The following is a 27,428-nucleotide window of genomic DNA, read 5'->3' on the forward strand; positions in this document are numbered from 1 at the left end:
TGGTTAGGCAAATTAATCCAGTTGTGGGCAACAACATGTGTAGGGAGTGGTTCTAGTAAGACCTTTGGAAAGACAGAGTATAGTATTAGTTCAATACATTTCTAAATACTCTTGTCACTGTCTCCAAGATAAACAAATGTTTATCAACAGCCCATTCTGCATGACATTGCTGTAGTGACTTTTTATAATTACTGTAACATAGGAAGCTGAATGACAGTATGGTGGTTTTCTTCAGACTGTGATTATGGGGAGAAGGAACTCAAACTGGGAGAAGCAAGTGTATATGTATACATGATGGTAATGAAAGGTTTTTACTAATTTCATCTCACCTGTATATTCTTCTAGCTTTATTTTACGTGTTAACCTGATATCATCAAACATTCTGTAAAATGTGTTAGCTAAGTCCATACAAAGTTTCCTGTTGTACAGCAAGATTATGTCCTAGATATGTGACCACAGCATATGTATTGTTCCCTCTCATCTTCCTTCTTTCTACTTTATTTTCATTAATGTTTTGATCCAACAGCAAAAAGGGGCGGGGAGGCTACCAACAGCCTACATATTAGAACAGTTCCTTAAGGAAGGAAATGGAGATCTCAGACAAAAATCAGGACAATCATTTGGAATACATGATTTTAACACCAGCTGTTAGATCCAGAATGCAACTGTTTTACTTTTAATCACTTGATTTTATTTATAAATTGCGATTTCCTGATCCCAAGGTTTTTTCTTTATATATATTTGGTTACTTATATTGATATTTGTTTATGTTGGGCAGTGTGTGTGTGTGTGTTTGTGTTTATAATCACATGTGATTTTTAAGATGGTGTTTAAAAGAAGTAACCCTTCCACAGCATGTCCTCCTCACATTCTTCCACCAGAGAAGAGGCCCCCTGAGCCCCCCGGACCTCCACCGCCGCCACCTCCACCCCCTCTGGTTGAAGGCGATCTTTCCAGCGCCCCCCAGGAGTTGAACCCAGCCGTGACAGCCGCCTTGCTGCAACTTTTATCCCAGCCTGAAGCAGAGCCTCCTGGCCACCTGCCACATGAGCACCAGGCCTTGAGATCAATGGATTACTCCACCCGACCCCATCCCAACAGGACTTACGGAAACACTGACGGGCCTGAAACAGGGTTCAGTGCCACTGACACTGATGAACGCAACTCTGGTCCAGCCTTGACAGAATCTTTGGCCCAGACCCTGGTGAAGAACAGGACCTTCTCGGGCTCTGTGAGCCACCTTGGGGAGTCCAGCAGTTACCAGGGCACAGGGTCAGTGCAGTTCCCAGGGGACCAGGACCTCCGTTTTGCCAGGGTCCCCTTAGCATTACACTCAGTGGTCGGGCAACCATTCCTGAAGGCTGAGGGAAGCAGCAACTCTGTGGTACATGCAGAGACCAAATTGCAAAACTATGGGGAGCTGGGGCCAGGAACCACTGGGACCAGCAGCTCAGGAGCAAGCCTTAACTGGGGGGCCTCAGCTCAGTCTTCTGCTTATGGCAAAGTGTATCGGGGGCCTACAAGAGTCCCTCCAAGAGGGGGAAGAGGGAGAGGAGTTCCTTACTAACCTAGAGACTTCAGAGTCCTGAAAGATTCCTTCCCTATCCATTCTTCCATCCAGTCCTCTGAACCTTTAATGAAATCATTTGCCAGAGCGAGGTAATCATCTGCATTTGGCTACTGCAAAGCTCTCTGTTGTATTCCTTGCTCACTTGCTCCTAGCAAGCGACTTATAAAATAGTGATGTTGGCACCAGTTCCCCCTGGATGGGATGTAGTCACAATACTTACTTCAGCTCTACCTAGTGAATACAAGTAGAGAATATGGAGAGGGTCATTAAATTGAAAAGTAAATGTTTAATTAGTTCATTTCCTGCACTTCTTGAGCAGAAGAAAGAAACAGTTTCAATTTTGAGATGGCTCAGGAGACGTTCTTAAAGTTTGGGGTTTTTTTTAATGGTTTCTTTTGAATTTAGGTTTTTTGGTTTCTTTTTTTTTTTAAAGAGAATAGTGTTCACAGAATTTGAGCTGCTCTTAGGCTTTTGCTTTAAGGGAAACAGAGTGACTGGCTGGTTTAAATAAATGTTTCCTTCCTCTCCACCATCTCACATTTTTGCTTTCAAGTGAACTCTTTTTTTACCCATTGAGCATCTTGAACATACCTTTTTTCCAAATAAATTGCTCATTCTTAAAGTTTGCTCCACTTTGAGAAAAGATATGCCCCCCCTCTCCCTGCACGTGAAGCAGGTTGTAGAAAGTGGCATTCTTGGGCAAGTAAGTAGACTTTATCCCATCTCTTTACCTTTTTTATTCCATCTTTATAGACTTCTCTTTCTCTCTGTCTGTCTCTTTTTGAGGCATTTGTTTGGAAAAAAAATTAATTGTTGAGATGCCCAAGAACCTGGGATAATTCTTTACTTTTTTTGAAATAAAGGAAAGGAAATTCAAACTCCTATATTGTTCTCTGTAAATCTTCAATTCTAAATTTTTTTTTTTTAAAACTATGTTCTGATGGTGAAGTTGATTTGTAGATGCAAACAGCCTAGGACATTGCTGCTGAGGTAGGGTTAGAGATGATACCTCCATACCTGGAGGGTTAGTAACATCAGTTAGCATACTGTTTACACATATTTTTTTATGTCAAAAAAAACCTTTGAAACAGAGCATTGTAATATTGTCAAAGAGGAAAAAAAATACATCCTGAAAATACATGGAAATGTAACTTAGTTTAGGGTGAATATTTTTCTGAAGATATATCACTACCTGAGACCTTTTTAAAAAAAATAATTTTAAAAGAGCATCCCATAAGAAAGAACAGTATTGACATACACACATATCAGCATGAATATCCTGCCAATTCTTTTAAAGATTTTCCTCCAGAGAGATTTGGTTTTGGTTTTGGTGAAAGGGGTTAAATTATGACTTCGTGGCAAGAATTTTGCTTTATTATTATCAGAAAATGAAAGAGGGGAAGACTTTCAGGGTGGGATAACCTGGGAGGTTTCTCATTCTGGCTTCCAGTTCTGTGTGAGTACCAGCATATAATGTGTTTTTAAAACATACACATTTATAGAAATTATCTGCACAGACCTAGATGCTTGTGAAATGTAGGTTAGCCCCCCTTTACAAAGAAAAGGCAAATATATTTCAGCATCTTGGAGAATAGTTTACAGAACTCAAGTAAAGTTTTATGTTTCAATGCCAAGTTCATATATTAAAAAATAAACACTACTTGTGAGAGAGAGAGATGCGTTAATAAAAAAAAAAGTTAAAGAAGAATCCTCTTCTGATACTTACATGAAGACTATTTTCCCCTGTTAACTGAAATAGGCAGATATCTGGTGTGTGTATTTCTTTATTATCCTCTGGGTTTTGGTCTGGCCTTGCCCTCAGGGCCAATCATTGATTAAAAAGAGAAACTTCTAGCCATTTTGGCATTGATGGCTTTTTATACCAGTGAGTCCAGTTAGATTTGCTAGACTCACTGACACACTGTTGGTAAATTGCATTAAAGTTCATCTGAACCTTTTGTCTGCTGACTTCTTAGTCCTCAGACCTGGGCCTTTGTATTTTAGAATATTTGAATTAAAGACTTTGGGCCCAACTCTCCCATTTTTGACTAGAGAACTTAAGCCTGGATCCTTTCAAAAGTTTCCAATGAGAAAAATTGGTTTCCCATCAAATATGAATAAAATCTCTATATATTTTAATTGTATTTTGGGTATCAGCAATCATCAATAATGTTTTTCCCTCCCCACTCCTTATTTTTAATTATGCCAAATATTCTAAATAATATACTTAAGTCTCCATTCCCCTATCCCTTCTATTAGGGAAGGGGGTGAGTGTGTGTGGTATGTGTGGTGTGTGTTTGTGTGTATGTATGATCCCATTTCAACCCCCATCCCCATTTTGGGAGTTTAACCTTTAAAAAGAAAAGGTTTGGCAATTTTGACTATTTCTAAAGGCAAAGGGACAAAGAAACTCAAATATCCTGGAATATCTGTGGAGGAAGAAAAGGTATTTGTTAATTTTTCAGCTATGTTATCTATAAATGTGATGGAAGTAAAGGTTTGGCAGAATTTCTACTTAGGTATTAGAAAATTACAAACCCAATTAATTATATTCAAAAGTGGTTTTGGTTTTAATTATTGAACCATGGGAGATATTAAGTCCATTAAACACATTATTTTGAACAGATGAGAAATCTGATTCTGTTCACAAGTGAGAGGCAAAACTGGTTTGACCATGATCATTTTTGTGGTTTTGAAGACACATTTGTTTGACCCAGTTTCTTTAGTTTCTTCTTCAACTGTCCATTGGAACGATAAAAATTTGAAAACAACATCAAATCTATACATTTAAAAGCAGGGCAGTTAGCACAAACTTGTAAGTAGGACTTCTTTTAGCTTATGCCATAGACATCACCCAAACCACTTGTGTGTGTATGTGTGTGTGTGTGTGTGTGTGTGTGTGTGTGTGTGTGTAATATGCATATATAGTTACAGTACTAAAATGGTTACCAGCAGGTTTTGAGAGAGAATGCTGCATCAGAAAAGTGTCAGTTGTGACCTCATTCTCCCTGATTAGGTTACTGACACTGTATTCCTTTCTCTCTCTTTGTTTTGCCTCCCATTGGGTTTACTTTGTTTATGTACAGATATTTTGTAATATATTAAATTTTTTCTTTCAGTTTATAAAAATGGAAAGTGGAGATTGGAAAATTAAATATTTCCTGTTACTATACCACTTTTGCTCCATTGCATTTACTTCTTAATTTGTACCCTTTGAGCAGATCTAATTATATGTATAAAGGGCATTTTTCCTCCACTTTATCCTAGGGGTGCTTTGTCTCAGAATCTCTGTAGACGCATAGACTACCAGAAAAAGAAGTTCTTAGTGTTTGAAGAGGTGCTTCAAAACATTATACTGGGAACTAGAAAATAAGAATTGGGGGAAACCATAAGATGTGATTTTCTAAAGTAGAAAACCATTGTACAAAAGTAATGATGGTGCCAGGCCATCAAAAGAGTTGAGCTTCATGTACCCTGACTCCTTCTGAAAGGAGAGGTAAGTGGGTTTGAGCTCAACCGTCATCAAGAGAAGTTGGTATGAGGTTGTTTAGACCAAAAAATAGTCTCTTCAATCAGAGACCCTCATCCCCACACCAGTTCCTGTGTTACCATGAGTAGGGTCAGCATGGGGATGGATTAGTATTCCCAGCTCTGTTGAGGTTTCCTGATACATTGCCAATCCAGGAAGTAAGTCAAAATTGTTGATAGGGGTAAAATTCCTGTTATTTCCAAAACTTTTCCTGTCTCCAACTGAGGAGAAAATTGCTTTCCCTTCTCCTCCATGGTTTAAGACACAGAAGACTAAACTTTGTAGTGTCTGTTGCAGTCCTGCTAGTTAAGACATAAGTAGACAGAGGACAGGGAAAAAACAGTATCAGGAGACAAGAAGAGGGGACATAGGTATCAGGAAGTTGTGTGTGGAATAAGCAATCATACAAGATTAAGGAGTACAGCAGAACAAAGAAATTAGGAAGAAATCTAATTCAAAAACGTGATGATGAGGATTGCCAGTGTATTTTTGAATCCCCACAGTTTAAGTATGATGTTCCCTTGCCTGTGGGCTGTCGTATCTTTACCCAAGGAGAATGGAGAGCTCAAGATTGTTCCAGTTCCTGGAGTCTTGTGTTTCTTGTTAGTCTCCAGAGAAAAGGAATTCGTTTTCAATCTTTTTATATTGCAAGTTCATGACTAGAAGTGTGAACTTCAGTGTAATAGAGAATATTATTTCCACTTCATAGGAATGACCGCCTTTGATTCTGGGCCTGAAAGCTGAGGACCTATCTAAACTGGACTTTTTTCTCCATCACACTCAAGGCTATTTCTGAGTAGGAACCATGCTGTTCAGTACCTAAATTTCTTAGGCACTATCTTTTCCAAGATAGGCATCCTTAACTGGTGGTAAGGTTAATGCCTCCAGTAAGTTAACAGTTCTTTGTGCTGAACTGGGATTTTCGTTGTTATTAAAGATTGCCCTGTAGCTTGACTTTTTCTTTTTCTTTTTTTTTTAAGGTTTTGCATTACTTCTTTGTTCACAATTTAGTCATCCTGAAGGGCTAGGGGAAATAGATGTGGGGAGTTCCTCAAGCGAGTAAATATTCAAACATTCCAAAGGAGAAATGAACTGCTAAGTCTTCTGGTTGTCTTGAGAGGCAAGGTGAGCATTCCTGGACACTTTGGTTAATTTTTCTGTCCAGGTGTGGCATTTCTAGTGTTCCTATATAGCCTTAGGAATACTCAAGTGAGAGTTTACTCCAAGCCAGCGGGGGGAAGTATGACACCTAAAGGAATCACTGGTGGTATTCTACCACACCTCTCACCATGTGCAGCTAGCTGTCCATCTCCTGTCCATCCACTTCATTTCCTATCTTTCTTTTCTCCACTCACTTCCCAATTCTCATGCTTTAGTCCTGCCAGAGATATTGATTGCTTAATCCTGCAAGGAATTTAGAATTACTGCTGCTTTGTAGTTTTGAAGGGTAGTGAGAAGCAATTCAGGAGACAAACTTAATGGGGTGAGAGGTGAAAGAAAAAGCAAAATAACTTTCTTATTGCTAAGAGCTATGAAAGGAGCTTTTAATTCTTGCAGTACTTTATGTTGTGGAGTACAAGAGATTCTTTAGCTGGTCAACCTTCACTTCATTCTCTTCCCTTATATACTGAAACTTGCTTTTGCTAATAGCTCAGTTGCAGATGGTGTCTCTAGGAAGTAAAGCTCGGTGAGAAGAGAAGACAAAGCACATGAGGGTTGCTTTGATGCCCTGATGATTAATTACTAGATTGCCAAACACTTGACCACTGGATTGCTCTCATATCTCTGTCTCAAGAATTAGTAGTCCAAGGCTGAAGGAAAGAGGTTGATACGCAGTTAGTCTTTAATACTCTTTAAGTGGGTAGTTGTTAATGAAGCTGTATGCAGCCCTCAGCCACATCATAGTTCTCTGGAATGAGAAGGTATAAGCATGAAATAAACTCATTTAGACGTAAGTTCTTTCAGACCTGAAAATAGTTGGATTTGGGGATGTGCTCTGGTATGGCTGTAACTTGAAGATCATGTTGATAGTTCCAGAAGAGTGAAGGACATTTTATCCATGTCCAAACTCACCCCGGAGGGAGGCAGCATGGAGAGACCTGTGAAAGGCTACAACATAGCAGAGCAAAGTGGAGAGTAAGCCAAGTGTCTTGTCCTCTAGGAGCCTTTCTGATGGATTGTCTCAGGGAGAGGATCCCTCTTCTTGTGTTTGATGAGGGACACCCTTGGTGAGGATCAGCTTGTGGACGGATAACCCTCTCCACCAAGGCCAATCCAATATTGAATGCTTTTGGTGCTGGAGAAAAGAGGCTGAATTCAGAGAGCTAGAGAAAACTTAGGAGTCTGATCCCTTTTATAAATTCAAGTTTGGCCTTGAATTAGTATTTGCAATTTCTGTTAGGGGACCAAAGTTCTCATATAAAATGAAGCAATATGAGAAGGAAATGGAAATAAAGGAAAGAAGGAAGAACTGGAGAAGTCTGATAGTGGGGCTGCAGAAAGAAACAGTGTATAATTGCTTTTGAAGAAGAGATAAGATATGAGAGTGGTAGGCAAAATTGTGGTTGGGGTAGTGAGAGGGGATAATTGCATTCAAGATTCACAGTTTATTTCAAGGAGGCCCCATTAAAGAGTAAAGCGTCCCCTTGATTACTGTTATGGTTGGAGGATCGGCCTGAAACCCTTAAACGGGGATGCTATGCAGATAGTTTCACTCGGGAAGCTAGATTATATTAAGCAAATAATTCATATCTAGGACATTTTGCTTAGCACTGCTATCTACGTAGTTCAAGAGAGTATTCCAAGATTAAGGAGGAAATGATATGGATATATCAAGCTAAAAATTATTTGCATTTTTGGAGTTCTAACATTCCCCTGCAGGTGGTTTTATATGTTTTAGGTCAAACTGGAAACTATAATGTTATTCCTCTCCCCTTCAAGTGAGGATGATGCACAGAAGAGCAAACAAATCAGAATATATGAATTTGAGTCAGAGAATGCTAGAGCTACAAAGGGCATTAATATGTCTAGTTTAGTGCCATCGTTAGGCAGTGAAAAAACAGACCCAGAAAGGTTGAGAAAGTGTTGGGAGTAAGCAGGGAGAAAATGACTAACATAGTCTGGAACCTACTATATGTTAGGTGTCACAGTACCTTTGCTTTTATTATCTAGATTAAAGCACCTTGAGACTAAGGAATGGAAAGAATAAAAGGCAAGTCCTTATTGTTCTGAGCAATATGTAGGAGATAAAAGGAGGTGGCAGATCACTTTTTCCTGTCCAATCACACAGGACAGGGGAGCCTGGTGTGCTGTAGTCCATGGAGTTGCAAAGAGTCAGATACGCCTTAGCAACTAAACAACAAAATCACACAAGGCTAAACCAGAGGAAGTGGAGTCAGTATTTGGAAGGGAGGTTACTCTCAGGAAGTACTTCCTAAATAGTTGAGAGCGACTCAGGAATAATTTCTCTATTCCAAGGGACCTTCTAAAAATGTGATGGTCAGAAACCAGCTACAGGCAAGGCTGGTAGGAAACAACATTACTGTTGCCTCTGGGATTGATTTGCATTCTAGAAAATCAGGTCATGACCTGAGAATATAGGATTAATCTTAGGGAACAAAATGGGACTTCTCATCCTAAGGGGGCTTCAAAGAAAACAGTATATATACTATGCATTAAGAAGATAAAGTTCCATGGTTACTGTACTTTTTTTTTCCTCAATATTTTTGTTTTGTTTTGCAACACACTTTGAAGTCATGAAACAGTTTGTAATTTTGGAAAGACTCAGTACCAAGTTCATTGTTGGTAATGGCATGTGGCAGCCTGAAAGTTGACATTGTACAAAAAAAGTTTGTATTTGATGTAGTTGTTTGATATGATATTCCAAGAGTTATACCATGAGGGTTGCTTCTATGGGGAGCAGTAATATCTTTAGCTGGATCACATCCTGAGTACAGGGCAACTTCTGGGGAAGATTATGGGAGGGCCCCATCTTTGGAAGCTTCTGGATCTAGTGAGAGATGACTCTTAAACTTGAGTGGGAAGTGGAGAGATTGGTGTTTATAAGTGAACACACTAATGCAGGTTATAAAATAAAACAACTTAGTACAGAGGGAAGCAAAGCAACGAAATAATCGGAAAAACCTGGAGTTAACCAGAAAAGATTCTTTGACGGTAGTGAAGATAGAGGACATGAAACAGAAGGGAGGAAGGTGACTGGAGAGAGAAAACTTACAGAAAGTTTCTTTGTGTTTTGTGCAGAGGGCTATGAATGGAGTAGTCAGGATAATAAAGGAAAAAATATTAGGAAATGAAGGAACAATCTTGGTGGCCTGAATGAGGAATTTGAATTTGATTTGGTAAGCAGTAACAGAATGGAGTATGATGAAATGAACATGATGTTCAGGATTTTTGCAGGTCATGGAAGCAAAAAAACTTGCTAGGATATTATTGTTCTTGTCCAGATGTAAGGCCCTAAGAGCTGCAACTAGAATAAGACAAGGGGATGGAGAAGAAAGGAAGGGGGTCAGTAAAATTAGCAAGGCTTGATGATAGTTTGGATGTGAGGGGAGAAATAAAAGGTAGGCTAAGGATGATAACCTCAGGATGTACTTATCCTGTTCATGGTGATGAGATTTTGGAAAGAGGTAGCTGCTTTGTTTTTAAGAAGTAGAAAATGTTTACTTTATTAACCAAATAATTGATGGGATATGTCTATGTTCAGTATTGCAGAGTTTAGTAGGAGGGATAGCCCCTGGAAAATAGTTGAGTGTGTGCTATGTGGCCAGATGATCACCTGCACTCTGCCTTTTTCAGATTGGAGAACCGGGTGAAAGAGAGTTGATTCCTGGGGTGTGCCCTCAGACTTCAAGAATGCTATCCCACTCTGGATCTGGGAAAGAAAATACAGTTTTTTGCCAGTTTCTTCCCCATTAAGGCTTTGAAAATGGGATATGACTAGCCTGTGGCAGCAAGTGCCTGTGGATGCACAATTCTCTGGCTTGATTCTTGGAAGGCCTTTTTTTCTCCCTCCCTGGGGGTCATTTGTATCTCTGGTTCCTTCTCCCAGAGCCATAAAGTGGGAGCCCCCATTTATTAATTGGGTTGGGACTGGGGAGGGGGTCGGCGGGGGACTCTTTAGTGCAGCAGGCGGGGGTCTTCCCGAATGAGCCCATTAGCCAGCCCCAATGGCAGCTGAAACGGGGCTGCAGCCAAGTCCTCTCGGTTTCAAAAACCCTCCATCGCCTGCAGCAGATCAGAACAAGGCCTGCGGGAGCCCTTAGCTTCTGATTGCAGCTGTGAGGAAGGACAAAACAATTTATAGGAAGCCAAGTAGCTCCTGCCTCACTGTCTCTTCCTTTCTGACTTTGGGGAGGGGGAAGACCAGGATGCGGTGTCCCCTCCCCCAATAGCTTCTCAAACAGCACATATAGGCCTAAAGTAAGAGAGAACAGGATGAGTGTATGTGTATTGATTGGACATCTACACCTATGCTCTGGAAGTATTTACACACGTCCTTGCTTTCTTCCATCCACACACAGTTGTATTGGCTTAAGCAGTCACTGGTTATACAGAGTTCCCTAGGGCAAGGCCAAATGCGTGCTCAGACTCTTAAACAGTCTTAAGTTGTGTGTTGGCAGGGGTGGGGGTGGGGGTGTCATGCTTTATTGTGCCCCATACCCGCCTTGTCTCATCTGCTTTGTCAAGATTCGGGGTTAGAATTAGATTACCTTTTTAACATCATTTCTTCATAATGAACGAAATTTGGCCTCCTACTGGAACTCACTTGTTCGTCCCTTAATTTAAGCCAGCCTGAGAAGGCAGGCATCTACAGAGGAGCTTCTCTATGCTGTAGCCCTCACAGAAAAGTACAAAGGGCAGGAATATTTCACTTCCTAATGGAAGGACAGTATGTCTTCTTCCTGATAGAATCACAGATGACCAGAGCTAGAAAGGGAACTAGAGACCATCTAATTCAACTTCCCAATTTATGGAAAAAGAAATTGAGGCTTAGGGAAGGGAAATGCCTTGTCCACAGTCTCACAGTTAGTTAGCGGCAGCCAGCCAAGACTAGAAGCCAAGAGTAGGATCTTAACCTATTGAGTATAGAGCCTCCAATTTTAAGATCATCAGTTCCTGACAGTCCTGTGCTTCCTCAAGAAAGTAAGGCTGTGAGATTTTGGAGGCAGGTCAGGAGGGGAAGGACAGATTGAGGGGGAAAGTTAGGTTAAAAACGTAGTAGAAAAACTGAGAAGCTTTATAGACCTCAAAGACCCAATGACATGCATATTGTACGACTAATTTTTATTTAGAGTCAAGAACTCTGGCTCATTGGGAAGCAAGTGGCAAGTCATAACCAAAGATCCTGATGCCTCAGAGTTACCCCAAATTCAGGGAGCTTGTTGCCAGCCATCATCCAGGGGTTGGATAGTAGGAAAAGATCCTCGGAGATTTTGTGAGGAATTTACCCTAAATTTCAACTCAGGCCCTTTTGCATTGTAATACAGCTATATTGAAAAAATCAGAAGGAAAAGAGAAAGAAAACATCTCAGTTGCTGGGAAACTAAGGGGAGCTGCTGAATGAGAGAAGGGATTATAGAACTCTGAGTAAAATGCAATACTCTCTGAGATTACAGGCAAATTGGGGGTGAGGGGAGCTCTACTCCTCTCCCTTATTTTTTTAGTTTCAGATTGTTGGTTTTCTTCTTTGGTGGAGTGGAAGGAAGGTGGTGTGCTCCACAGTGACCTGAGTCCTGAATAGTGTGCTCAGTGGCCTGACAGGCATGGCAGTTTCTAAAGTCATCTCACTCTGGTGCTGAGACTCCCTTCCCCTCTTTGGACCTCTCCCAGATGTCCCTTCCAGTGCTTATTTTCTGGGCATATGAGTCTGGGAGCCACTGAGCCAGGAGGGGAATGCTAACTAGTTCCTAAACTGGAAGCAAAATCTTGGGAGAAAGGCAGCTTAGAGATAGATCTAGGTCTAGGTTATAGGTACAGGTCAGAGAGGCAGGGGGTTTGCAAAATGAGTTTCAATTGCTGATGACAAATAGATCCCAGTACATATCTTTACATTTTCTCCACCACACCATGGTTGATAGGACAGGAGAAATGTGAAGTTGGTCCCCATGCAGATCCATCCGTACACAGGGAATATACAAACCTACCTGCCCAAACTGTGTCAAGTCTGCTGTCCCACAAACCTCCTTTCTGTCTCATAGAAAGTCCTCTGAGACTTTCTTCAAGATGTTTTGGACAAGAGAGCCTTCAAAACAATCTGATTATCTAATCTAAAACTAGCTATCCTCTTTTGGGTCACTTTCTTGCTTTAACTTTGTATTCACGTCGAACCTTCATTGCCCTTTATAATTCTGGGTTTCAGAGCTTCCTTTTATGTTGAATTCCCAATTTCTCTCAAGTATAGGAAGCATAGTTTTTAGTTTACTAGACTGGGAGCTGGTTGCCTGGAGTTAGGAATCTTAGAAAACTTAAAACTGTCTTTGGGCATGTACTTAAAGTTCATCTGAATCCTTCTCAGCTCTGTGAAGTAGAAGAGTGGTGATCATCATCATCACTTTACCTACTAGGGCCATGCTCCTTGAGTGAAAGAGCATATACCCTTTTTGGTGTCTGGTCCCTTATCTCACGTCTAATGTTACATGTCATTTTCTTTTACAGGTGACAGCAGCAGGAGGAGGAATGGCCCCTGAGGAATTTGGTAATGTCCATTAGTTACCTGACATCCGGAGCCCTGGCAAATTCACTCTTTCACAGAGTTTCAAGCCAGGTAGGGATCTTAAGCTAATCAGAGGCCACTGGGCTGCTTTTATAAGGGATTAACACTTAGACACACACACATACAGTCTCAGGGAAGTTCTTAGTCCCAAAGATCTCCAGGGGGGTTGCCTTAGCTTATTTTTAAAAATTCTTATCCCTTATGGTTCATTATAGGATATTAAATATAGTTCCCTGTACTATGCAATAGGATCTTGTTTAATCCTTCTGTATTTAACAGCTTGCATCTGCTAGCCTCAAACGCTCGATCTGTCTCTCTCCCTTCCCCTTCCCCTTGGGCAGTGACAAGTCTGTACTCTGTATCTTTAGATTCCACATATAAGTGATCTCATATAGTGTTTGACTTTCTCTTTCTGACTGACTTCGCCTAGTGTGATAATCTCTAGGTCCATCCATGTTGCTGCAAGTGGCATTATTTTATTCTTTTTTATGGGTGAGTAGTATTCCATTGTATACATGTCCCACATCATCTTTATCCACTCATTTGTTGATGAACATTTAGGTTGTTTCCGTGTGTTGGCTATTGTAAATAGTGCTACTATGAACTTATAGGGGTGTATGCATCTTTTCAAATCATAGTTTTGTCTGGATATATGCCCAAGAATGGACTGCTGGATCAAATGGTAACTCTGGTTTTAGCTTTTAAAGGAACCTCCATAACTATTTTCCATCTTGGCTGCACCAATTTACATTTCCACCAACAGTGTTGCGAGGGTTCCCTTTTCTCTACACCCTCCAGAATTTGTTATTTGTGGACTCTTTAATGATGGTCATTCTGACCAGTGTGAGGTGGTACCTCATTGTAGGTTTTTTTTTAAATTAATTTTTTTTGGCTGCACTGGATCTTTGCTGTGGCGCACAGGCTTCCTCTAGTTGTGGCGAGCGGGAGTTTCTCTTAGTTGCAGTGCACAGACTTCCCATTTCAGTGGCTTCTCTTGTTGCAGAGCACAGGTTCTAGAGCATGAAGACTTAAGTAGCTGTGACACATTAATTAATTGCCCCATGGTATGTGGAATCTTCCCAGACCGGGGATCGAACCCATGACCCCTGCAAAAAAACTTTTGATTAGGTCCCATTTGTTTATTTTTGCATTTATTTCTATTGCCTTAGGAGATCTTTAATTTTTTTTTTTTTACCCTACTGTGGTGTCCTACCTTCTTTTTAAAATAAATTTTTACTTATTTATTTATTGCTGTGCTGGGTCTTTGTTGCTGTGCATCAGATTTCTCTAGTTGGGGTCTCCTCTCTAGTTGGGAGTGCAGGCTGTAGAGCGCAGGCTCAGTAGTTGTAACGCATGGGCTTAGTTGCCCCACAGTATGTGAAATCCTCCCAGACCAAGGTTCAAACTCATGTGCCCTGCATTGGCAGGCAGATTCTTAACCACTGGACCACCAGGGAAGTCCAGTGACCTACCTTCTGATTAGCATTTCCTCCCTCCTAGCTAGAATGGGTAACCCCCTTTACTGACATTAGTGGTCATTTCATCCCTGTTCTTATCTCTTGGTCAGCTATTACTCAATAATGTGATGCTAATATTGGTTACTCTCAGCCCCTCTACAACACCTGCCTCACTCACCCACTACGTCTTTCACACATAGCCCTGTCTCCTTTTTCCCCAAGAAGCTATTTTCTCTTTCTTCTGAGTCAGGATAGGACATTGATGTCCCTTTTTATTACTTCTCATCAGTTTCTCCACATCCTTCCCAGGTTTGATGGGAGATCCCCCCTGTCCACACACTGTGCAGGACATCGGAAGTAAGAGGTCTGCCAGCCTGCTTATTCCCATCCTCAATGCCCAGAACTGAGCAGGTCACCAACCTACAGTGCCTACCCCTACCCTTCTTCCAGCCAGGTAGGTGCTCTCCTCTCCCTACCCTCCAACCCCAAACAGGATCATATTTCTCTCTGGGAATATTTCTCTCTATTGTTAAATATCTCCAAACAAGGGGAAGGCCATGTTTACTCAGCTCTCTGACTTGGTGACTTCCAGCCCTAATTTTTAGAGCAATGTTCCTAATGTTAGATACCATCCCCTTTTCTGTAATTCAAAACCATTTCTCCCATTTAGTGGGTGAGGGAAGAAGGGAACAGTAAATGGATAGTGTTTGACACTGGAGAGGAAGGGTTTAATGATAGGCAGCCCTTCTCTTAGGGCTGGAAGCCTGAAGTCCTAGATGTGCATTCTACCCTGTGACCTGGAACCTTGGGGAATAACTTGAATCTTTTGAGGGAAAGGTTTTATCTTGTGTCCATTTCTGAGGACAAGGATCTCAGACTCTTAAGAGTCTGCCCCTATTCATTCCCAGACACATCCAGGGAGTAACACATGGATCACTGTAGGGCAGAACCCATCAGTAGGTAATACTCAGTCTCCAGCTCAGGAGGCAGCTCTCTTCTGGCACCTGTAGGGAGTTGGCAAGGGTTCCAGAGCCTCTCCTGCCATTGTAGTTGATATCAGCTTACCCTTTTGACCTTAGATCTCCTCTCTCAGCAATGACTCTTCACCCCTGCAATCTAGACAGTGTAAGCAGTGAGTGAGTGAAGTCGCTCAGTCGTGTCCGACTCTTTGTGACCCCATGGACTATAGCCTACCAGGCTTCTCCATCCATAGGATTTTCCAGGCAAGAATACTGGAGTGGGTTGCCATTTCCTTCTCCAGGAGATCTTCCTGACCCAGGGATTGAACCCTGGTCTCCCACATTGTAGGCAGACGCTTTACCGTCAGAGCCACCAGGGAAGTCTTTTTAGTGTAAGTAGGCCTAAGCAAATGCCAGCTCTGGGTAAGGTGCCCCCTCCCCTGGTAGGCACATACCATGAATTGGAGGTGAAGCAGTTAGGATGGGATGGATGGAGAGTTAGGTGTTAGAAAGTAGGAAATGTCTCTGGAAGTATTGGGTACCTGGAGGACTGTGCCTACCTCTCTGTCAGTCTGGATGTCTGATCCCTCAAAGCTGCTGGGCCACTTGGTCTGCTACAGCCTTGGTTTTTGCCACACGAGGGCGCTGCTGACCAATTAAAACTCCTGCCCCTTAGCGGACAGCATTTGGGGGAAGGGAGAGGAGGGCACCACACTCTTTCCCTGAGACAGGGGTGAGAAACATCCCCAGGGAGCCTGAGTCCAGAGGCCCAAGGAGCCAGAAGAATAGTTAATTGTTCTTGCACTTGATCTTCCTTGAAAAATGGCCTGAGACCCTGAATGCTCTTCCCTAGAGGACTGACATGTCACTGGATTCCCAGTCAAACCTGGAAAGCCTCCTAGTTTTAGGCACCAAACACCTCGTACAGGTGTTTTTTTCTTTAGGGGTGTAACAGGCTCCACCTATCCTCAGCCTCTAGACAGTCACTTTCCAGCCCAGAGCTTGGAGGTATCTGGGTTTTCAGAGAGAAAAAAAAAAGTCTCTTATGATAATTGTTTTAAGAGAAGTAGCTCTTAAAGAGTTAGCTCTCTTAAGAGAAAGGGAGAGGACTGAAAAGACTGAGAGAGTAGCAAAGTTCAACCTTCTATGCCCCCATCACTTCTCCCAGCACAAACCTGCAGAGCTCAGATGATCTGAAAGATATTTACAGCCTGAGTGTCTAAAGGACACCCAGGACACTCTGGGGCTCTGTGCCAAAAAGGTGTCAGAAAGCAGGATGGGATGGGGGCTGCTTTGGCCCTTAAGCCTCATGGTGCTCCCATATGTATATTGGCTCCTCTAAGGATCCAAGGGCCACGGAGCCCTTGTGGGGATAAGGTCTCCCACGTTTGGTCCTCAGTCTCCAGGAAGCCCTTCTAGGCTGAACAGGCTAAGGGAGATGACAGAGGTCCTCCTCCTCCCTCCTACCCCCGTGCCCGAGGGTCCCTCCCCAGGAGGACAGCTTGATTAAACAGTCGGTGCTGCTGGAATTGCTGCACAGCTGGCGCTCCCCCCAGCACCCCGAGCAGAGCAGCAGCGCAGATTAAAATCTCCAATTAGCGTTAAAGTGAAGTGAGGAGGTACTGAGACTGCCAAGGAGGCCAGGCGGGGGCCCTCAGTTGGCAGATACCCCCAGTACTGCCTGGATTCTGAGTACCACTTTTAGTTACTCCTTTTTTCGTAGCTCCTCACCCAACAGCTCTCAGTGCCTATTAACTTTGCCTTGCTTGGGGCCAGAAGGCTTTAGATGGGTGGCGACGGGGCAGATGCCTTACAAAATGCTGGGGACACCATAAATGTGAAGGAGAAAAGATGCCCTACTCACAGCCTGCCAGATTGAGGTGACTTTGTACTACTTGTGCTTCTTTTTGCACAGAGAAAGAACAAATAGGTCCCTCCAGAGCCTCTTACTTATAAGGTGCTGCCCACGCAAATGTCCATGCTTGTATATTTTATCCTATTTGACTCATCTGCTCCCACCCAAATCATGGCTCCTTCCTTCCTCCCTTCATTTTTTTCTCAGCTTTCCTGTGGGCAGGGGTAGGTACAGCCTGGCTTGGGAGTACTGCCATGCCCTGCCACCTGGGTCCCACCATGCTTCTCGTTATCTTCTTTGCAGTTTGGGGAAGAGCAGGGGTATACCAAGAATAGAAGCCTCAGACTCTTGCAACCCCTGAACATCACACCCCATCTTCAGGGCCCTCTACCATTTACACTTCTACCTTTCACTCACCGAACCCAGAAGGAGGACAGTAAAGTTAGCCACAACCTTTGACTTCCCTCTGCCCCTTTAAGGGAAATGGAAGTGGGTACCCAGCTGACTGAACCTACTCACACCTCCAGAAATTAGACACCAGGGCACAGTGCCACCCTCCCAGGCTGGCACATGCTACCCTGGCAGAGGTTCAAATAGCTTTCCCCCACACCCCACCTCTATGTCTTCCTCTTCTCTCTCCCTCTTTCTTCCTCTCTTTTTTTTTCTCAGCTCAAAGCACAGCTGAGCCTTAAAAGGGGGGTGGGGGGGACCAAGCTGGGGCAGGGGGGTGGAGAGCTCCAATAGCACGTTTTCACCTGCCATTTAATTGGATGTATTTTTAATTAATGGGACCTCAGGGACCAACATGAGACAATCTGATCTCTGAATAGGGACAGGGGAGAGCTTGGGTAGGGGAGGAGGATTGGGCCACTGGGTGCGGTTACCGGGAACCCAGGCCCATCAATCACTGGCCACTTTGCGTTCTGGCATGGAGAATAGCGAGATGGAGGAGGAGGAGAGGCACTGGGATTTTCCCCCAACTGCCAGGACCTTCAAAAAGGATGGAACCGTACCAGTTGCCTCATTTCTGAGCCCCCAGATTGCAGCCAGGATGTTAGGTAAGGCTGTTTTCTTGTTCCTGAGTTTTGTGCAGTTGAGCTTGTCCCAGTGAGTGCTGTAAAATTGTGAAAGGAAAGTGAGGACAGAGCTTTGAGGTCCTTGAAGAGTGAGGAGAAGAGCTAGGGACCAAGGAACCAGAGACTCTGGTGAGAGGGAGGAGAGGGGCAGGGTTCAGAGATATTTCTGTGTGTTTAGACATAAAATAAGTGCTGTGGAGACCACATGCAAATGAGTGCTGATGCCTTGGGGTATGGATCACAGACCCTTACTGTGGTGAGGAAGAGAACTTGGAGCTCGTCTCTTCAAACTGTTCATTTTACAGATGTGAAAACGGAGACCCAGAGAAGGGAAATCAGTTGAATCTTGTCCTGGAGTTGCTTTTGTTCCTGGATTTGGGGTATTCCTTGGAACCCCAGAAAATGTAGGTAGGTAGGGTATCAGGAGGAAAGTCAAGGGGAAAGGTTTGGCAGAGTATTATTTTCCATTTCTTGGAGTCTCCTGTCTCTGACCCCTGAGTTTTGAAAGCAACTTAAGGGAGTAAGGTGGGTGCATTACTGGGGGGACATTTCCCTCATACAATCTGTTCCAGAGGGCATCTCCATTCCCTTGCTTTCATGTAGACAGATCCTCCACAACTACCCACTCCCATGAGATTTTACTGTATTCGAAAAGGCACAGGGAAGGAAATACATCAACTTCGCCAGTTCCTTGACCAAGGTATAGATTCCCCAGTAGTGACTAAATATTGAGCTTTTTCCGAGATCTTATCACAAATTTCTCTGCTGCAGTAAAAACTGCTAGAGAAAATTATGCCCCAAAATGTAGCAAGGTGTGGTCTTGTCCTATGTCTAGGCCAAGAAGAGAGATAGAATTAAAACTCAAGGCTCTGAAAGCTGAGTCAGAAATGCCCCTGTATTTGTGCAGCACCATGGCCCAAAGCTCTTAGTGAAGCCCCGTCTGATTCTATAAGGTATTGATGTACACTGGAGAGGGGGGCACGTTTCCAGCTGTCCCCACCCACACCTCCTTCACTGTTCAGATGCTAGAGTTAAGAAAGGTTTATGGGGAGAAGTGACTTGTCCACCAAGTTGCCAAAGATGGCATTTCTTGGCATCTCCTTCCTTCCTCAAAAAAGTCAACATTAAAAAAAAATTCAACATTGTTCTGTGCTTCATGAGACCAAGTTGAGGTCTGGACAAGGATGGACAGAGAGCTTGGAAAGCTGTGTGAGTTTAAGAAACTTTGTCACACTCTCCAAGCCCCCAACACTTATCCCCTACTCCCAGAAATATGTTCTCATCTCAGTACACCCACCATTTAATATCCCCAAAGTCCCTAGGAAAGACCCAGATGTGCCTTTCTAAGTGCCCCCAGGCTCACTCTTCCCTTTTCTTAGACCCTCAGGGCCATCTCCTTGGCTGTCTAATTCTCTGCCCTTTCTACTACCAACAAGATAAGAAGGCCCCCTTGCATTGCCCCTGCTTCCAAGGACCTGCAGGAAGAGGTGCAATGGTGGGGGGAGTTGGGGGTGGCGGGAATTGTGCTAGGGAGTTAAAAAGGAAGGTTTTCTTGTGAGAGTAGGTCAGGGAGAAGCCAGAAGGAGGAAAGATAGAGAGGGGGAATTTGGAAACTGAGGCCTGTAGTCCCACCTTTGGGCGGGGGGTTGCTACCTAACTCAAAGCAGGGTATTCGTACTGAGTGTTGTTGAGGAGATTTATTAGATGGCTCTTTAGAGAAACAGAGCAACGGAAGAGCATTCAGTGGAGAAAGACAAGATGCGTCAGGCTTTCTGAAGGCCCTCTTTCTCACCCCTTGTATACCCCTACTCCAGGATTAGAGGTATTCTGGAGGAGCTAAAAGGCCCTTAAACCATTCGATTATTGATAGATTCTTGATGTTTCTGTCAGGAACAAGACTTCCCTCCCCTCAATCCCCACCAGCCCTGCCTCACACTCTCGAGATTTAACCAAGGGTATGACATTTACAGCCTTGGAGTCAGAGCCTGGAGCCTGCTCTGGAATCCAGAAGTAACCCTGAGCTTTTGCAGGGAAAGAGGGATAGACTTGAAGTAAGTGGAAGGCAGAGGTAGCAGCACCCAGCATCCCCTGCACTCTAGAGAAGAGGGGTTGCTGAGGGACTCTGTGTTGGCCCAGGTTTAACTTTTACTCTGATGGGGCTCCTTTCCTCCTTCTCCCTCAGTGTGTCCCACTGGTTGGTAAGAGAGCTGGATGTCTGAACCTCCCACCTTGACGCCTCGAAGGTTACCAAGCAGACCATTCTCTAACTCCCAAAGCCGTGGAGGAGGCAAAGGAAGACATTTCAGAGGTGGCAGTGCCATGATGTCCATCAGTACCTGGGCAGAGAAGCTGAGGAGCAGAGACAGAGACCAGAGAGGGACAGGAGGAGACGCCTGCTCCTGAAGCGCCTCCGTACCCTGTCCTGTCTCACGTGCCTTCTCACGTGCTGACACGGCTCTGTGCCCAGGCTGTGCCAGGCTTCCTGGCTGGTGACCCTGCTCTGCCGTACGGGCAGCTGGCCCTCTGCTCCAGCACAGAGCACGTGCCGGGGTCTCTCCCACTTCTTTCTAATGCATCTCAGTGTGTCTGTGGTGCAGATTCCTAGGGATTAAGAAGGGGATTGTGGCCCTGGGAGTAGGAAGATGGTGGGCTCTTGGGTCCTGTAGGTGCCTGTCTGCCTGGCTGGAGCGGCTGTGGGGAGGGAGAAGGCTGCTGGCATGGCAGCTCAACTGAGCTCAAGGTTCTGGTGACTCATAACAATGGGGGGTGGCTCATGATAACAACAGAGGAGAAGGTGTCAGGGCCTGTTAGAGCTCCCTTTTGCCCCATTTCTCCCCCACTCTGCGCTCTGTGGATAGAGGTCTCTCATCTGGATTGTGGGGCAAGGAGAGACCCCAGCTAAGAAAGAAGAGAGGGAAATAGGAGAGAAGATGACAGCATTCCCAGGGAGAGGCTTCTCAGTGAGGAAAGGATAGGAGAGGCTAGTTATTCTTACTCTGCAGTGTCCATGGGCTACACACAGGGTGGTGTGCTGGGCAGCTCGGCACTCCTGGGCAGACACAGCTACTGCTCCCTGCCCTCTCTTGCCTTCCACAGCTCTGGGCACCCAGCTGACACCCAGAAATTTTTTTTTAAAGTAGGGGGGCACTATTTTAAGACCAGAACATGGAAGGGTTACCACTTGGTCTTATACTTTCTTTGCTGGAAACAGAAACTGTGGTCTTCAAAGGTGCTGATTTTCTCTTCCCTTACAGGCCAAGTAGGCGATGTGCATCTTCTCCAGACTTTCTGAATCAGGGGGATGATAAAATACTATGTTTAAGGTCACACCAGCAGAACAGGGCCAGAAAGAGGACCAGGAGAACTAGCCATGCCCCTGACCACAGTCCCAGGGGCCTCCCTGTTTCAGCAAAAGGAAATAAAGATCTTGGATCCAGTGTATCTAGACACTTAATAAATATCCTCCTTCTAACCTCAGAGAAGAATCGGAGAGGAGTTCTCTGAGAGAACCTAAGTTTTCATTTGTCTATTTCTATTCTTCTCACTGATGGCAGCTCTGCTGTCCAGCAGCAGTGAGGGGCCCCTCTGCTGGGATGCTGCTGAGGATTCAGAGACAGTTTTGGTTGGACAAAGGGACAGGCTGGCTGCTGTTTGTGTAGGGAGATGTGGCCAGTTCCACTTCCCCAGCTCTTCCTGGCAGCATCAGGAACCCAGGCACCCCTGCTGGAACACCCATAATAAAGCTCAGCCCTGAACTGAACTGACATATCACCTGGCTCCGCTGTAAGAGTGGTGCTGTAAGGGGGAGGCTCGGCGCACCTGGTCGGGTGCAGGCAGGTGTGGGGAGTTCAACTCCAGGAGATACAAGGATCACTCCACAATACCACCTCTTAAACCTTCTCCTCAACCCTCCTTTAACTTCCACCTCCATTTAGCCGACTCCACTTCTGGCTACCTCATGCCCTCCAATCTGAGAAGACATGGTAAGTAGTTGTCTGTTGCCTACACTTTTTTCTCACTCTCCGCTCCTCCCAACTCCCAGCCAAGAGTTACCCCATTTGACCTCTTCCCATCGGTGAAAGCCCTCCAGTTCTGAACCCAGAATCCCCAGCCTCTGAAACCCTCCTTCTTTTGAGAATGCCACTCTGGCTCTGAGACTGACTCACCAGTCCTCATCCTCCACATAAGTATAGCAAGGCCAAGACAAGCATGTCCACTGGCACCAAGGGCCCTGACCTGAAGCAAAGAGCAGCTCTAGGGGTACAGCAGAGCTTGGCCCTGAATGTGTATATGCCTGTGCATTGGGCACATTGGTTTATTAGTGTTATTTCAGCATTGTGATGCAGAGAGAGTAAGTGTAACAGCTGCTCCTTGCTTGCAGTGTTTATTGTTACCTAGAGACAACCTCCTGGCTTTTTCCCAGCTCCCCCTCCCCCCCCAGCTTACCCCCCTCCCTGCCAACAGTCCTCCTCTCCCCACACTGATGGGAAATTTATGGCTTGCCCATACCATGTCTTTAACCCTCTCCTGTCCATAAGATAGGTGGGCCAAGGGAAGCCAAAGTGAGCAGTGGGCCTGCTTAGGTCCCAGCAGGGTAGAATAGTGCTTGGAGGAGGGAAGGAGAGACAGAGGGACGGAAGACACCTCTTCTTCCCAATCTGTGTCTGGACTCAGGCCCCAGTTTCCTTCCTGACTCTCATGTTGAGAGAAAAGTTTTAGGATCCCAGGCTTCTCCTCACAAGATTATTCCCTTCCCTGGTTATCTCTAAGCGCTCCCCTCCTCAGTGGACTGGCTGCTCCTGAGCAAGTACAACAAGGTAGTATTGAGACAGGAGGAATAAATGCAAAGTGGCAGAACCCCTGGGGCCCCTCCTTTCTATAGAGATGTCATATTGAGACAAACAAGAGGCTCTGGCATGAACGGTGCTGGCCAGACCTCCACAGCTGAGTAGATGTCAAACATGAAGCTGGCTGCTGAGCCTGGCGGGGAAAACTGCTCACCTTAGCTTCACCCTGAGCCTAGCACTAAGTTCCTGAGAGAGTCCCAGGCCACCCTCCAAGCTGATCTCCTTGGTCTAGTTTCCTAATACATTTTCTCCTTCTCATTGTTTGGTTTGATACATTGGGGAAGATCCAAGAGACCAAGGGAACTGAGGCCTCAACAGTCCTGTGGAAAGAGAAACTCCTGTATCCCATCTGGTCCCAGGACCTTTCATGGAGGGGCATCATGTCATATATTCACCATCCCCGCTGGAAACAAGAGAAATAAAAGAATAGGATTTTAGCAGAAAGGATAGAGGTTAGACATATGGAAAAACTTACTCGTGGGGTATAAGACTTCAGAATGGACCTACTTCTCTTTAGAGACTTTTCTTTTGCCTTGGATGGTTTTAAGTCTGTGTTTACCCAAGGGGCACTGGAAGAGCAGGGGTAATTTTCTGGGGCTCCTCCAGACGTTAACCTCAGTGCAGTTTCCCCCTCAGTTCTAAACCTAGTATGTGTGGTGGTTAGATTGTAAATTTATGGGCTGACAGCCTTGAGTTCCAATGCTGGTGCTGCTGCTCACTAGCTGTGCCACCTTGGTAAATCCCGTAACCTCTTTTAGCCCTAGTTTCCTTGCCTGTGAAATGTAGATAACCTTTTAAGATGGTGAAGAGAATTTAGTGAAATAATGTGTGTAAAGTACCTCAGAAAGTGCCTGATACTGAGTAGGTGCTCAGTCAATAGTGGTTGATACAATAGAGTCTACTACTTTTTTAGAGTCATCAGGGCTGATTTCTTCAAAGGCTCTTATGAATCCCCTGGAATTATAGCCAAATGTGAGTTTGTGCAAATGCTGGGGGTAATGTCCATAGTTTTATTGATGATGTGAAACAGGGCGGCAGTCTCCTGGAAAGGAAGTAGCCCCAATCCTTTGAGTCACACTCCAGAAGAAGTCAGTTTCCACATACCCATGACTTCAGCTAGGAGCTCCGCAGGTAGTGTCCTGCCTGGAAGTACAGCTTCATCTAAAATGGAGCTGGGAGAGACAGCCAGTAAGGTAACACGGAGGAATGGAAAGCCCTGGTGGCTGGTGGTCCAGTGGTTAGGACTCCGTGCTTCCACTGCAGGGGGCGTGTGTGTTCCATCCCTGGTCAGGGAACTAAGATCCTCCGTGCTGTGCAGCACAGCCAAAATAAAAAGATAGCAACACAGAGCGCTGGCCAAGCACTTTACAGTTTCTAAGTGCGTTTACCTGTATTAGCTCTCTTAAATACCCAGAACATCTCAGTAAAATGAAGAACTACCTGGCATTGTTCTTGGTGTATTATATTTTTAGGGATGTTTAAAGTCTGTAGACTATTTCATCACCTAGGTATGTCATGATTTATAAAGCTCATCCACTATTTTAATCATTTAGATATGTTTACTGTTACAGATAATACCATGATGAACATCCTACCACATAAAACTTTGTGTTTTTTTTTTCATTTTTTATTGAAGTAGAATTGATATACAACATTTTATTAGTTTCAGGTTACAACATAATGCTTCAGTATTTGTATATATTGCAAAATTATCATCACAGTGAGTCTAGTTAACATCCATCACCGTAATAGTTACAGAATTCTTTTTTTCTTGTGAAAAACTTCATGCAATTTTTAAAGTAAATTCAAGGGAGTGAAATTACTGGTACAACAGATACAAATACCCCAGCCCCCATAGTTATAATCATCTTATTGATGTAATGAGAATAATATTTTTTAATCTTCCTCTTTGGAATTCTGCAGTGGGAACACAAGGGCAGCCCCTTCTCTCTCCTATACCCAGCAGAAACATTAATAATCTATCATATCCTTTTTAAAAATTGAGGTAATTGCAGTTGTAAAAATAATACAGAGAGTTCCCTTATACATTTTGCCCACTTTCACCCAGTAGTAACATCTTGTAAAACTGTAGCATAACATCACAACCAGAACATTGCCATTATTTCAAACCACCAGTCTTAGTCGTATTTCCCCAGTTTTACCTGTATATGTGTATATATTAAGTTCTATGCAATTTTATTACCTCTGTAAATTCTTAAATCTGCTACCACAGTTCCAGCACCACAAGGATTCTTCATGTTACCCTTTTAATGATCACGCCTCTACGTCACCCCCTTCTTAACCCTTGACAACCACTAATATATCCTCCACTTCTAAAATTTTGTCATTTGAAAATGGAATCATACACTGTGTAACTTTTGGGGATTGGGTTTTTTTTCACTCAGCATAATCCTCTAGAGATCCATCCGAGTTTTTTAATGTATCAGTAGTTTATTTTATTTGTTTCAAGATATGGATGTACCACAGATGTACCATGTTTAACCATTAATCTATTAAAGAATACTGAATACAACATTGTAAATCAGCTATACTCCAATAAAACTAAAAGTTTTTTGAAAAAAGGAACACTTTGTGCTCTGACTTTGTACTCACTTAGCAACTGATGAAAAAGCCTATTCTTGGTGTCCTGAGTGTTGTTTTATATTCACTATTATTAAGTTTCTTAACCCTTCAGTCATGGCACCTATTATTACTTCCATCTCATAGACAGGGAAAATTGAGGCTCATAAATGATTTTCCCCCGATGTTAAATGGCAAAGAAAAGAACTTGGAACTCAAGACAAGCGGGCTCTACTACAGCCGGCTTTCTCAGACCTTGACTAAGGTCAAGAGGATGTGGGCAGAACCAAAAGAGAGATGCCAGGGGCAGGAAGAGCCCTAGAGCAGCCGGGGTCAGTTCAGGTCCTCACTGCTAACTTTGCTTCATAGGTTACAGGAGCTGTGTCATGAAGGTAAAGAATCTGCCTGCCAATGCAGGAAATGTAAGAGATGCAGGTTCAGTCCCTGGGTTGGGAAGATCCCCTAAAGCAGGAAGTGGCAACCCAACCCAGTATTCTTGTCTGGAAAATCCCATGGATAGAGGAACCTGGCAGGCTACACTCCATGAGTTGCAAAGACTTGGACACAACTGAGCACTCCAAGTGCCCATGCACATCATGAAGCAGGGGGCAACATAGCTTGTGCGTTTGAAATCATTCCCCCTTTGACACTTCAAGTCTGAAGTGGATGAAGCCTATGAGCAGTCTTTCCAAAAACCTGAGACCTGGAATGGGAAAGGGAGAACTCAGCCTTTGGGTATGTATCAGAGGATAAATAGCCAAGGCTCTCCTTGGAAATGTGAAGTTGAGTGTCTCTGATGAGGTCTGAGGAAACTGAGTCCCATGACAAGTGAGCTTTCTATTCTGGGGTGACAGGTGGAAGGCAGTAAAGGAAAAATAGCATTTTAATTTTTTTGTTTAGTGTGGTGGGGAACTATAGGTCATTTACACACAGACACATACACCTTGGTCAGGCTCAGTGTCTGGGACATGGTAGGAGGAAAGCAGAGTGGAATAAAAAAATGCCAGTTTACCATTTTGCCTCTGCGGCTGCAACCAAAAGTATGCTCAGGCTTCAGAAGAGGCTTGCCTTCAGCATCCTCCGCTGTGGCAAAAAGAAGGTCTGGTTAGGCCCCAATAAGACTAATGAAATCACCAATGCCGCCTCACATCAACAGCTCTAGAAGCTGATCAAAGATGGGCTGATGATCTGGAAGACTATGATGGTCCATTCCCAGGCTCGATGCTGGAAAGACACCTTGGCCCACTGGAACGGGATGCACAGAGGCATAGGTAAGGGAAAGGGTACTGCCAATGCTCCAATGAGAAGGTAACCTGGATGAGGAGGCTGAGAATTCTGCGCCGGCTTCTCAGAAGATACTGTGAACCTAAGAAGATTGACCACTACATGTATCACAGCCTGTACCTTAAAGTGAAGGGTAATATGTTCAGATACAAGCAGATTCTCGTGGAACATATCCACAAGCTGAAGGCAGACTAGGCTTGCAAGAAGCTTCTGGCGGACCAGGCTGAGGCCCACAGGTTGAAGACCAAGGAAGCCCACAAGCACCGTGAAGAGCAGCTCCAGGCCAAGAAGGAGGAAATCATAAGGACTCCATCCAAGAAGGAAGAAACCAAGAAATAAAGTTCTCCCCTCTTCTCTGTACATAGTGGCCTTGGCAACTACAAGCATCACTCATTCAATAAAAAAACACGTCTTTATCTGCCTAAAAAAAAAAGCCAGTTCACACTTAGTCCTCGCTTTACCACTGCTCTTTCTCTCCAAATCATGGACAACTAAGTCAGAAGGAGCTAGAGAAATCATTTGGTCTATCCCTCAGCCTC

General features: G+C 44.0%; 1 protein-coding gene and 1 pseudogene across 12 annotated transcripts in view; both read left to right on the forward strand.

Annotated features, from left to right (window-relative positions):
- CDK12 (cyclin dependent kinase 12) overlaps window positions 1-25,611 on the forward strand; it is a 62,599-nt gene extending 36,988 nt beyond the window's left edge. For 2 of the 12 annotated variants that reach the window (XM_061143900.1, XM_061143901.1), the window contains exon 14: window positions 855-4,742. In XM_061143900.1, the coding sequence (XP_060999883.1) occupies window positions 855-1,567 (713 nt within the window). In that variant the 3' untranslated portion in view covers window positions 1,568-4,742. Of the gene's footprint in view, window positions 1-854; window positions 4,743-12,773; window positions 12,883-14,597; window positions 14,743-18,041 lie in introns of those variants that run through there. The other 10 variants (XR_009693025.1, XR_009693021.1, XR_009693023.1 and 7 more) reach the window with 10 other exon arrangements.
- Window positions 25,612-26,647: 1,036 nt separating this feature from the next.
- LOC133056042 (large ribosomal subunit protein eL19-like) lies at window positions 26,648-27,228 on the forward strand (annotated as a pseudogene).
- The last annotated feature ends 200 nt before the right edge of the window (window positions 27,229-27,428 follow it).

The sequence above is a fragment of the Dama dama genome, chromosome 5 (assembly GCF_033118175.1).
Source record: "Dama dama isolate Ldn47 chromosome 5, ASM3311817v1, whole genome shotgun sequence".
NCBI classification, from domain to species: Eukaryota; Metazoa; Chordata; class Mammalia; order Artiodactyla; family Cervidae; genus Dama; species Dama dama.